This window comes from Rhinolophus hipposideros (assembly GCF_964194185.1).
Source record: "Rhinolophus hipposideros genome assembly, chromosome: X".
NCBI lineage: Eukaryota > Metazoa > Chordata > Mammalia > Chiroptera > Rhinolophidae > Rhinolophus > Rhinolophus hipposideros.
In genome coordinates this window covers 23,029,009-23,042,890 of record NC_138046.1, presented here as the reverse complement: position 1 = coordinate 23,042,890, position 13,882 = coordinate 23,029,009, and the positions used below count along the sequence as shown (strand labels likewise).

Here is a 13,882-nt window from a genome sequence, read left to right as displayed (position 1 = left end):
AGAATATAGTGGTATGACTCCCCTATCTGTGGTTCTGTGCATGTTCCTTTTTGGCCTCACCATGTCCTGCGTTCTTGTGCGGGGAGAGGGAGCTGAGACCCTGCATTGCAGCCAGCTCCTAAGTAATTCCCAGTGCCCACTTTTGGGAGAACAAAGAGCAGGGGTCTAGCACATGTAGCACACTGGCCAATGTTTTTGAGTCCCCAAGAGCTACGTTACAGTGCAGGCCATTCCTTCATGCAAAATCTTCTAAATATTGTGAGAAAATAAACCTTGGTTTCCAAAAGAAAATTTGAGTTTTGAAAACAAATTCAGAATACTATTTTACACGGTAGAAGACAGACTTTCTAAAATGAGCTTTTCAAAAGAGAGTGACAACAGGTGATAATGTGCTCTGACACCACAGCCTGAAAGCAGTAGAGTGTGACAGGAGTAGTTTACCTCCTACCGAGTATTCTGGGCCTCGCTCATTTCTCCTCTTCTTTGTCACTCCTTCCTAAATTTGTTCTGGCATGGGAATTAAGTATATTTTATTTTTATCTTGTTTTAAGTAAAGCTTTCTGTTCCCGTGATTACAATTTTAAAAGGGGGTGAGTTGAATATTTCTATTTCTCTCTTTAAAGAAAGATAGCTGAAACTAAATTAAGTGACATATTAATTATCCATATATGACTCAGTCCAGATTTCTTTTCTTTGTGCTAGTAGCCCATGACAGACCATAAAAGAATTTCCACCTATGAACTAAAGCAGTCTGTTCAACTGAATTGTCTCTAGAGAAAATGGGATAGAAAGTTTGGACAATTAGTTGCCTGGGATGGGAAAAACAATTTGATTGAAGGGAATGTTCTTTGATTCCAATTCCACTTTATTCTAATACATGCCAAACATACCATTTGACATATAAATAGTGGAGCCTATGGCTTTCACTTAGGACAAACCAAATACTTGCCTACAGCAGTCTGTTCAGGAAAAGAATCTCTTCATAGAGGTTTTCATTCAATGTGTTAAATGTGGAACTAAACGACGGGGCCCCTTTGCATACATGAGCCATTTTGAAATATTGCAGCTGGGTACGCATGATGTTCCCTAGAGGGCTCTCACTATCCTCAAGAGGAGAGTCCCTTTCTTGGATTATGGGGGAGGGGATTCCCTTTGCTTTCCTGCAATGATTTGCTTGGGCAGGCATCAAAGCAGCACTAATTGGAAACTACTGAAAGTAAAAACAGCCTTTCATCCCTTACTGCAGATCCTTAACTTTTCTCCTTTGTCATTAAGTTTCTTTTCTTCTTGTTTTTTAGGCAGTAAATATAAGTATTGCCTTTATTTTTATTATTTATTTGTTTATTTTTTAAGGAGGGCGCAGCTCACAGTGGCCCATGCAGGGATCCAACCAGAAACCTTGGTGTTTTATTAGCACCATGCTCTAACCAACTGAGCTAACCGGCCACCCCAATGTTCTTTTCTTCTTAATATAAAGTGATATGAGCTCATTATTCTTTTTCTAAAAAAAAATTGAAAACACAGAGAAGCACATAAACTAAAATAATTACAATTGGAATGATGCAGGATCATGCTTAATTCTGCTACAGAAAACCTTTCACAGTCTGACCCCAAACTATAATTTTCTACCATTCCAGAGACTAGCCCATATTTTTTCTTACACTGATTCCTTTCCTGGGAACACCTTCTTTTCTCTCCCCCATCTGTTAAATTTCTACTATTTCTTCAAGGCTCAGCTCAAGAATTACCTTTTCCAAAAGGCCTTTCTTGACTCTCACAGGAGAGCTGCTAACTTCCCCATCTATGATGCTACCACCTCTTTGTACATAGCTCTGTTTTGGCACTCACTCCCAAAGTATGAAAAGCATTTGTGTGTCTGTCTGCCTAATTAGGCTAGGAGCTCCTCCTACTCATCAGAGCCTAATCCTTACACAATGCTTCGCATATAGATGGTGTTGACAAATGTTGAAAGCAGCGGAGTCCAATTTAGGGTAGAATGACTTTTACCAGACCTGAAACTCACCGATTCACTCAGGACATACTTTATTTTGTTCAGAGGGTGGAAGGCACCAATGAACTTACAAAGCTGCCTAGTCAAATCAGAGCAGCAGTCTGCGAGGGAGTGGGAGTCAGCATTGATTTGGGACCAGGGAGCTGAGACCAGCTTTTGTTCTTTTCTTTCTAGGTCATTTACTAGTGTCACCTAATCCATTGGCCCTACAGACCAAGTCAGAGGGGAAGGGGAAAGATGGAATACATAGATGTAATTTCACAAGGGTAGAGAGACTCTGACTTTCTCACAGGTTAGCAGTTGAGCCAGAAGCTTGGTATATATATATGCAGGATGGACTATTCAACTACAGATTTTAGGTATGGAAAAGGGAAAGCTATTCATATAGTCTACCAAACTTTATGGGGGATACGCAAATGACACAGTAAACAGTATCGTAAGTGGTGAAAGATATGTTCAAGAGGGCAAAGGAGGGGAAAGGCTGACATCTGAGATGTGCTGTAAATAATAGACCTGAAAAGGACTATGACAATCTCGTTTCTTCTATTCTGATTGTACTACTTGTGCATCTTGTCCTACCCTCACTGTTTTAAATCTGATGACAGATATTTTCAATATTTATAGGACACTGAGTCCCAAACATAGGCCACTAGTTGAGTATCAGATCACGTTTAAATTGAACTAAGCTATTTCTAAGATTAGTTGTGTGTTGCAAACTACCCAGTTGGGGGCAGACAAAACAAACAGATTGACTTCTGAATGCTACCAAAGGAGTCCTGCATTTCTTTGTGTGTGTTATTTTAATAAGGCAACGGGGTTTTCAACTTATAATCAGATTCAGACAGCTTGCTCACAACCTCCAAAGACTGAATGCTACAATAAGGTTCCTTTCCAATTATCATATTTGTAACCACAGAGGATGGAGCTTGGGCATGGATGTGAGGGGTGCTGGAAACATATACATTTTTCTAGACAGTGTGAAATGCTGTGCAGAACATATTGAGAAATTTACAGAGGTACTAACACTCTGCCAAAACAAGGCCTCCTAATAACATCAGATTGCAGTGGACAGTGCATTTAACAAGAGATAATCTTAATCCCCAATTCTCTCCTCTCCCTAAGAGGGTTTACAATGCCTATCTGAGGGAGTTAAATCAGATAATCTCCTGCTGTTTTGTTTTCTTTTTCTGCCAGAGAATTCAGAAAGAATGGCTCCACCTCAGACTCTAATGATTCATTTCTCAAAAAAAGATGAGAAACATCATGGGGCAGGTTCATGCTCCCAACATCCAAAGGAGCCCTGCCTGACTATCACTTACTCAAATCTATAGGTTTTGGAATTTTTCTTACTATCCTTTCTTTTCTTTGGGTGTTAGCAACAAGTTCAAAAAAATTAATCTAAACAAAGTGCCAAACCTGGGTGCCCAGCCAATAACCCATTTATCAATTTCTTCTTTCCCTGGAGGTATCAACACACACAGAGTCCTCCTTGGTTCCTCCATTGGGCCCAAGTCAAAAGCCAGGGCAGCAGGGCTTTGATGAACCTCCTACTTACTCACAAATGTGGTCAGGTTGCCAGGGTAATCACAAAATGGGACTGGGTTGGTATTTACTTTGTAAAAGCTCTGCATGTGATTCTGTTACAAATTCAGAAACTACCTCCTCCATGAAGCCTTCACTATCACTCTGTAGGCAGAGAGGTTCTCTCTTTCCTAGTAGGCTCCTTCTATCAAATCTGAACATTTTTTTTGCACTTACAAAACTGTTGTGGAATTATTTGTGTTTAAGTCATTTCCGCATTAGACTGATTTGGAGAGCAGAGATTGTGTCTTGATTTTCAGTGCCCACTATATATTCTGGCACATGATAGGTGTTTCCTAAATTTCTGCTGAGTTGAACAAAGCAATATATATTATATAGATATATTTATAAGTATATTACACTTATAATTGATAATTTATTTTTGTATTATTTATAAATGATTAATATATGATATTATATATATATTATTCACTTCAGTCCAATAAGCAAGGGTTTTCTACCAGTTAAAGATCAGTGACAGGTTAATTCCTCAGGTGGTTTGGGCAAAGAGTGAAAGCAATGGTGAACAATGGACAAAGGACAGTTAAGGGCTAAAGAGAGCCTAGAGAAATAGCCTAATTTTGTTTTCCCAGAAAGACAAAAACTTCCCAAAGAACATGCCATAAGGAAATGGTTCTCAAATGTCTTGGTGCCAGGACCTTGTAGTGGTTTTTAAATATGTCCACAAATTATCTGATACTCCATCCTTCAAGAGGTAGAACTTAGTTTCCCTCCCCCTAGAATGTGGACTAGAATTTGTGACTCGCTTCTCACAAATTGAACATGTCAGAATTGAAAGTATGTCACTTCCGAGACTAGGTCATAAAAGACATCACAGCTTTCTCCTTGCTCTCTTCCATGGATCACTTGTTCTGGGGAAACCAGGGGCCATGTCACATGGATGTTCATGAGGTCCACATGGTGAGGAATCGAGGCCTCTTTCCAGCAACCAGCACTAACTTGCTAAATGTGTAAGTGAGCCATCTTGGAAGTGCATCCTCCAGCCTCAGATGACTGCCAGCCCCAGGCAACATCTTGACTGAAATTTCTTTAGAGACTGAGAACCACCCAGCTAAGCTGCTCCCAAATTCCTGACAGAAACTGTGAGATAATAAATGTTTGTTCCTTTAAATTACTGTTTTGGGATAATTTGTTATACAGCACTAGATAACTAATACAACCCCTTAACACTCTTAAAAATTGTTGAGGATCCCAAAAAGCTTCTGTTTATGTGATATATGTCTATTGATATTTACTGCTTTAGAAATTAAAACTTGAAAAAATTTTATTATTAATTTAAAACTAACAATAATGAACCATCATATATTAACATAAATAATGTTTTTATGAAAAAAGTGAGAAAACTGGTATGTTTTTGCATTTTTGCAAAATATCTTTACTGCCTGGCTTAATAGGAGACAGCTAAATTCTCCCAATGGCTTCTGCATTTAATCTGTTGCAATATGTTTTTTGGTTGAAGTATATAAACAAAAGCCAGTTTCACACAGGTATGTAGGTAGCAAAAGGAGGATCTCACAGACTTCCTGAAAGGGTCTCTGGGACATCCTGGGTTTTTGAATCACACTTTAAAACTGCTGCTTCAGGGAAACTAGAAATGCATTAGTTTGGAAGTCAACAAAAGAGAAGAAAATGGGCCTTCCTGATAGGCTTCTTTGGAGGACTACCTCTCAAGGAGCCTTACTGTTTACTCTCACTCGAAACTATATCATATATGACTAGGAATTACCATTTCAAAACCTCCTGTAGTAAATGGAATAATTTAACCCAAATCTGAGATGTTCCTTATTTCATCTCTTCATTTTCCATATACAGGCCAATCTCTCCTAATACCCTCAAAGTTATCAGGACACAGAACTCAGACCTAGGTATTCTTGAGCCAATAGCAGGGTTGGCTACATCTGCAGTGCTTTTAGGGAAGGCAATTCTCCTAGATTTGTGTTGGGCTTCCCATCAAATTTCTACCCCTTATTTGTAACCATGAAACTAGAACAGGGAAGGTGGGAATCGAGATGGGGTAGGAGGAATGAAGAGAATAAGAAACAAACTTTAATTTAGTCCCTTGACTGCTACTTTAAGAAATCCTTAATTCTATCGTACTTAAAAGTGTGTGTAGAATGTGCTGTGTGTGTGTGTGTGTGTGTGTGTGTGTGTGTGTGTACACATGAGTATGTCTTGCCAGTTTCTCTCTGGGGAACTCAACCCTGACTCACTGTTAATAATGGAAAAAGTCACAAACCAAGCCATGAAATTGTGAGACCAGATCATAAGCAAAAAATGCTTTGTTTTATCAATAAAGATCTTGAATAGAGAAGTCCATTCCACCCTGTGTTGCTGTACTGAATATTTACATATGGTAAATTTGCATTTAAATATGGCTTGGATATAACACAATATCTTTTTTCTTTAACACTGACAGATGATAGAATTTAATTAACCAAACACTACTCAGAAGGACTAAATAACATGTACTTAAGAAGCTTCACTCCAATGGTTTTTGACCTTAAAACACAATTGCTAATTGTATGCTGAAATAGAGAGAAGAAAAAAAAAACCAACAAAAAAAAACCCTCTCACCTTCTTCGGCTGGATAAGGTTTCTTCATGTTCTACATGAGCAACTTTTAATACCTTCTTGTCAATAAACAGATCTTCAGGATAATAAGCAGATCTATATTGGCGTTGTTGAGAATGGGCACATAACTTGCCAATCTGAAAAAAATAAAAAATGCAGTATAATTATATGATACTTTCACAGATATGATGGAAACAAATTCTGAAACACACTTCCATTTCTTCCCCAATTTCTTTTTAAAGAGCAGAACAAAGCTATTACTGGAGTCAAAGAAGGTGATACGCTTTTAAGGGAAAGAGCCATCTGTGCAAAAGAAGGTTGAAGACTGGGGTTGGGGGCTGAGGGGGGCACTCTGAGTGCAGCCTATTCAGAGATTTTCCTAAGATGAAAAATGCTTTTTATTTCCTATAGTGGAGTGCATATTTGAGAGGACCCTCTACATAGGAATTATGCCACTGATACCTTTTAATGGCACTTGGTATTTATATGTATGAAGAATGGGCACTGCAAAATTTAGGAAGAAGTAGTGCAGAAGATATGAGGGGGTGTATGAGAGATGTGTAGAGCAGTCTGTTAATAGAAGAGCAGCCTCCCATGCACAGAATGCTCCCGATTCTTATGAGCATTTTGTTATAAGATCCAAGCTAGGGTATTCTGAAAAATGTCAATGGAGTGGCCCATATGGCTTTCCTAAAAACACCCGAGGGAAGGACGACGGCAGGCCAATCAATCAATCAATAGCCATCAGCTATGAATGACATGTCATTGAATAAGCCCAGGACTGAGAGTATTAAAGAATACGGGCACTCAAGACAGTCTACCTTCTTTCCTCCCTTGCTCTTTTCCTCCTTCCCTCTCTCCCTTCCTCTATCCATTCATTCATTCAAAAATATTTATTGAATGCCTCCCTCTAAAACTTAGCTCTTTTACACTCATATATCAATGATAAAAAGAAACGGCATCAGCTTTCTCATCTCAATTCTAAATGACATGGTTAATTATTGGCAGATTTAGTATATTTTTCAATTTCAGACAGATGCCTAAATGAACTTTTATATAAAGTATAAATATTAACATGTCTCCCTTGTGCCAGATACTCTGCTAAATGTTATCACCTCAATTTTACAGGTGAGAAAATTGAGGCTCAAGGAGGTTAAGTGACTTTGCCTAAAGCAAATGGGCAGTGGATTCACTGTTCGACTTTGAACCCAGTTGTCTGACTTCAAAGCTTATGCAATATCACCTCACTAGAAGACAATGCTTGATTTCCAGTTGTATACATTCCATATTTTGGAAAAATGAAAGAGAATTCCCAGTCTTTAAAAACAATAGCCAACCTAGCCCAGGTAAATATATAGATTGTAGACTTCAGGAAAAGTATTAGAAATACCTTGTCAAGACAGAGGTTATATCTTTGTTACTTCTGTACCTCCATAGAACTCAGACTGGATTATGTACACCATTAGGCACTCCATAAAGGTGAATTAATTGAAATGAATTGAAGGAAAGTCTTAGTATGAGGTCTAGCAATGCCATTCTACTGAGAGGCAGTCCCAGCTTCTGGGTTTCTCAAGATGATCCCGATAACATTTACTAGGTTATGTATCTCTTTATAAAGGCATAAAAGGCATTTGGTTTGTATAGTTTTGGAAAGTTTTCCATATATAAATCCTTGAATTAGAAAAAAAATCTAGCATCAGTAATAACATAACCTTCATTTATGAAAGATAGCACCTAGAGTCCAATATTCAGACTAGCTATTCTCAATAGTTTATCTTAATGGGAATGAAACAAAAGTGGCAGGTACTTTAAAATACAGTTGACCCTTGAACAACACAGGTTTGAACTGCATGGCACCGCCTACGTATGGATTTTTGTACAGTACTGCACATGTATTTTCTCTTCCTTATGATTTTCTTAGTGACGTTTTCTTTAGCTTACTTTATTGGAAGAATGCAGTAAAAATATATATACCACACAAAATATGTGTTAATCGACTGTTTATGTTATTGGTAAGGCTTCCAGCCCACAGTAGGCTATTAGCATTTTAGTTTTGGGGGAATGAAAAGTTATATACAGATTTTCAACTGCATGGGGGTTTGTGTGTGTGGGGGGTGTCAGTGCCCCAAACCCCTGCATTGTTCAAGGGTCAACTGTATTCTATTTGGCTTTGGAATGTATTATACTGAATTTTTTTTATTGGGGAATATTGAGGAACAGTGTGTTTCTCCAGGGCCCATCAGCTCCAAGTCATTGTCCTTCAATCTAGTTGTGGAGGGAGCAGCTCAGCTCCAAGTCCAGTCGCTGTATCCAATCTTTAGTTGCAGGGGGCACAGCCCACCATCCCATGCGGGAATCGAACTGGCAACCCTGTTGTTCAGAGCTCGCGCTCTAACCAACTGAGCCATCCGGCCACCCCTATACTGAATTTTCCAGATGTGCTTATGTAATACTATTTGACTTGGGCTAATGTTAATTTCAACTGGAGAATCTGCATACTCTGAATTTGCCCTAAGTGGTAGCAGTCTGGTAGGGTGCATTAGGCTAGGGGGCTGCCTGACTGAACTGGGGAGTAAAGTTCCAATCACTTTCAAAACACATAATGTAGATCAAACACAACATAAGTAACTTAGGGCAGTTTTTGCATCATAAAATTATGCCCGTAGACATATATGTGTTTACTTTGTTAAACTGCAGGGGAACATTCATGGACCAAAACCTTGATTTTTGTTCCCTTAATATCTACTTATTACCCCATGAACATACATTAACATGAGAGTCTATTCCACCAGGATCAAAGTGTTTTAGTCAGCACATTCAGGAGCAGAGGATACATTCTCTTGACTGACACCGGGTCCAAATCCGGCTCTGAACTCATAATCTTTCACACATCTTTCACAGTAACTTCTCTATTTGCAACCCACAGCTGTGCAATCTCCCTTCCCATTGAAAGTCTGCCCTTTGTATCCATGAATACTAACTGGGTCACAGCAAGACTTTAAGGTTTGTTTTTGTTTGTTTTAAATTTATTGGGGTGACAATTATTAGTGAAATTACATAGATTTCAGGTGTACAATTCTGTATTACATCATCTATAAATCCCATTGTGTATTCACCACCCAGTCAGTTCTCCTTCCATCACCATATATTTGATCCCCCTTACCCTCATCTCCCTCCCCCCACCTCTCCTTACCCTCTGGTAACCGCTAAACTATTGTCTGTGTCTGTGAGTTTTTGTTTCTCATTTGTTGGTATATAAACCAAAAACAACAAAAGAACAAGACAAACAAATGAGAGACTTTAAGGTTTTTAACCCCTCCTAACATACTGGAAAGGGGTGCAGCTGAGGCAAAAGTAGGAAGGTTAAGAACAAACGAGAATGTAGACAATCTCTAGTCTGACCTTTCTTCCCAGGCCACCCAATGTGGCATTATCAAGCCGACTTCTCGAGGTTCTGTGTGGGGTGAGGGGCAAACAACGGAGTCCTGCCATCACCTCCACTCCCTCATCTGAAATCTGCCACATCTTATCAGACAGGCTGTATTTTCTTCCACAAATCTACCATGAAGCAAATTCTTCTCATACACAAAGCACTTGTCAAATGTAGACCCCCATTTGGGCCCTTCTCCCCACATATTTCACCCTCACGCTATGTGAGCGTTAGGTGAATATTAATGAGCTTATTTTGAGAAGTAGACACGAAAACATAATTTACAAAGAGATGCAGTATTCACATGAAAGAGGTCCTTTCAGCTTCATACTTGGGAAAGCTCAGGCTATGCTTAGAGACCGCGCCTTATTCTACAGCTGCACTTGCTAAAGAAGCCAACCTCCCAAGTGGCATTTTAGAAGTCAGTATCCTGCCCAGGATTTTCAGGCTCTTAAATAACAGGTGCAATCCAATTTTCTTTCACTGACCAATGTACCTAGTCGAGGAAGCTGCTACCTGTAAATTTAGTTAGTTGAAGTGAATTTATTGGGCAGGTGAGTATCTCTATCAATAGACCTGGAATATAAATATAAATTCCATGAACTCTGATTTCTTATGGTGCCTTTATTCATGTGCCAGAACCTGTGGTAGGGAAAGCAATAATGCTATGAAGTGTTATAAGACTTGAAACATAGGAAGGCAGGGTCTCTGACCATATCCAGGCCAGCAGATCATTGTAGTAACCTTAGCACCATTCTTTTCTAACCAGGCTCCAGAAGCACTGGCTTTGCACATATATGAGAATACACTGCTAGGGCCCAGAAAGGTATAGTGAAGAGCACAGTAGACTGAACATCAAGAAACGTGGCCTACAGCCCCACTTCTACCTCTCATTCACACAGGACTTTTTTTGACCTGGTCCCACAGCTTCACTCCACCAGTAACTTTAGTCTAATAGAAAAGAAGAGGATGCGATATTTGAAGTGCCATATTTTATTCTAGACTCCTTTGAACAAAAGTGGAAAATTACAAGTAGAATATGTTACCAAAGATTTTGAAACCATGCAAAACATTTGGTCTGATGCAATTCACACATGCACCCCATAACTGACATGTCAAGAAATGCAGATACTCCATTGGTTAAAATCTAACTGTATTCTTTCTCAGACCCGCCCCCGTTTGCTGTTGGTTCTGAGAACTCTCAGGTGACAAAACCCTCAGACTTGATCTTGCCCTCTGCATGGCTGAGCAGAGAGAGTCTACAGTATATTGTAAGCTTCTCAAGAATACCAATACTTCACATTTGTAACATAAAAATTTACTCCAGCCTCTTGCCTCACAAGTAACTTCTACATCCATTCTCCATTATCTCCAGTAAATCCTACAACAACCCTCTGAGGCTTACAGAGCAGGTATTATTAACCCCAATTTGGAGATTAGGAAACGGAGGCTCACAAAGATTAGGAACTTAAGCAGAGCCACAGTGCTAGTAAATGGCAGCACTGGGCCTTGAACTCAGATCTGTCTGACTCCAATACCTGTCTTTTTGTTTTTGATTTTTCTCCCTATGCTGGAGTTCTGTCAGAGGATAGACTCAGGGGCTTCCCAGTATTGGGTGTGGCCAAGCTCTATAGTCCTGTGGACAGACATCCCATCCATAATTGGAGAAGTGTAATAATTAGGCAGAATTCAGAAACATACTTCAAAGAAGGGCTAGTTATTACAAATAAACAGAAAACTGACATCCAATTTTAACCTAAGTTTCAGGCAGTGGTTCTACTAGAGTGATTTAAATGTAGCCTGCCAGTTAAAAGTCAATAAACAAAAATAATAAATAAATAAATAATAAAAAAAATTAAAAAGCCAATAAACCATACTAAAGCACTGGATGGCAAGTTCTGTGGAAGAGGTAGCTGGCTCCCAAAGTAAGTTCTGTTTGCTGCCTGCAGGACGTCCCAGGACTATGGCTCCTGAAGTCAGATTCTTGCATTGGTTACAAAATCTGTCACGCCTACAATTTAACCCAGGTCTAATCTGATATCTGGACCAAGTATATTCTTTATAGTTCCCCCCACCACCACAAATGGAGATTCCAAGTTAATTCTATGGTGACAAAAATGCAACAGGTATAATTTTGGCCGTTATAACCAAAAAGATTTGAAAATGGGGAGGATGAGAAGGGGGTGCTAGTGCATTAAAATGTACCTCTGACTCTCTCCCCCTCTTAACTAGGCCTAACAGATTTATTTTGCTCTTGATTTAAAATCAGATCAATGAAAGGCTTTACATTTTCTTTCTCAAGAAATATAAAAGGTGTGTGTGTGTGTGTGTGTGTAAACTTACATGGTGCATAGTAGAAGAAGGAGGTGGAGGGAGGGGAGAAACAGAAGCAAAAAGGGAAAAGTTCCCGTTAGTGAGTCTGTGGCACAAGAAGAGCCATGGACAGACACATCATACTGCCCTCCAAAATCTGATGGCTTTTGATAGGGAAGATGGCAGTGGTCTTCCTGAATCGTACTCAGCGATCAGCACAACTCCTTTCCTCTTAAGAGCTGCACCTGTGGCCACCAAGAGGCTCTCTGGAGGGCCTTTTCAGTTATATTTAATTATAGAATAACTTTTGTGCTAGAATCCAGCTGATTACTGTGGTTCCAAGGAGCGCTTTTCTGAGAACTGCTGCTAAATAACTGGTATAGATTTAGTCTTTGATCATCAATAGATTCATCAGAACCCTGAAGAATTAAAAATTAAACTTTATCTATGGTTATACAATTTAAATTTCAATTCTGCCCTGTGGTCCACTCTGGAGGAATACAGCCTGTGGTATTTGTTTTAGGGTACCTTGGGGCTGGGAGTGTGGTGGAATGGGGGTGGGATGGGAATTCCTTAAGTTTCCAGTTAAAATGAATAATGAACTTCAGTTCATTCTGTTAAATTGTCTATTATATTGTTGTTCAATTCCATTTAACTAAATCTTAAAAGTTTTAAAACAAAATATACACTGAAATTATGTGATATACAACAAACTTTTTAACAGTAGTAACCATGCCCATTGAACAATTCTACAGGTATAATAAAAATGTTAATATATGTTAATGTTTAGTCTGCGGTTAATGTTTTGTCTTGTTAATTTCCCCAGGGCTTTTATTACTGATTTAAATCTGCCGCACTACTCAACTGATTGCATTGCTTCCACAAACTGCATGGAAGTAGCTCAAATGAATACTGATTAACAGAAATGAACAAACATTTGGCTGGGCAAACCATTATTATATGCTTGTAATCATTACATATATTTTCTTACAATGAGATGGGCATGACAGGCATTTTCCACTTATTTTTCCTACAGAAAATATGCATATGAGCATTCAATTAATTTATAACCTTGTACTTCAGAAAGCACATCATTATTAATTAACTACTGATTGATCTGAATATAGGGCACGGAGGATAATGAACAGATCTGGTGACAATGTAAGTGTTTTTGTTTTTGTTTTTGTTTTCCCCACAGACCTTTTGCTGTGACTCATCAATTGCTTGACCGTTAAAATGAAGGTTCACTAGGAATCTGTAATGTACTATGAATCAACTATTTTAAGAAATCAGGTGCCATTGTTTAAACATTCCTTTCACATTAACTCTTTAAATAAATTACAATCCAAAAAAAGGAACTAATGCTCTGCGGATTGTTCCGCTGTTAAGTTGAACTACAGCACTATAATACAGTGAAAAGAGCACACAATTTGGAGTCAGGAGACTTGGATTTCAGTCCCAGCTCATCCTCTTACCACTTTAATAACTCTAGAGGTCATTTAATTTCCTTCAAACTTAGCTTTCTCATCTGCAAAATGCAGATAATAACATTGACTGTCTTACCTAAGAGTAGTGAGAGGATCAAATAAAATAATGGAGGGAAGTGTAACGTCTCTCACCTCCAGACAGAAACCTGACTCATTCATTCGGAAAGTGAGGATTGCTTTGTTCTGCAGACCACTTTGTGTGTTAGCATCCTGGCTCAGCTTGGCAGGCACATAGCTAGCTCTAAGCAGTATTTGGAAGAATTCTTTAACTGGAGACTTTTGAAAGCAGGGAACCACATTGAGTTTGCCCACGTTGTCTCTGCCCACAGTCTGATCTGTTTTGCTCTGAGATACCTGGAATATCCTCTTCTATTCTTCAGGGCCCCAATTACTGATAGGTGGAACGTGATTTTTGTGGGTTACCCTGTCTCTAACCTGCGTCCTTGTTTTTGTGGGAATGAATGCTAC

The 13,882-nt window shown here is 39.0% G+C and overlaps 1 protein-coding gene across 1 annotated transcript in view; it reads right to left on the bottom strand.

Moving 5' to 3' along the window:
* The window catches only part of GPC3 (glypican 3), a 459,086-nt gene that overhangs the window by 136,983 nt on the left and 308,221 nt on the right, over positions 1-13,882 (bottom strand). Inside the window, exon 4 of the mRNA XM_081043127.1 lies at positions 6,188-6,321. Coding sequence (XP_080899253.1) covers positions 6,188-6,321 — 134 coding nt within the window. The remainder of the gene's footprint in view (positions 1-6,187; positions 6,322-13,882) is intronic.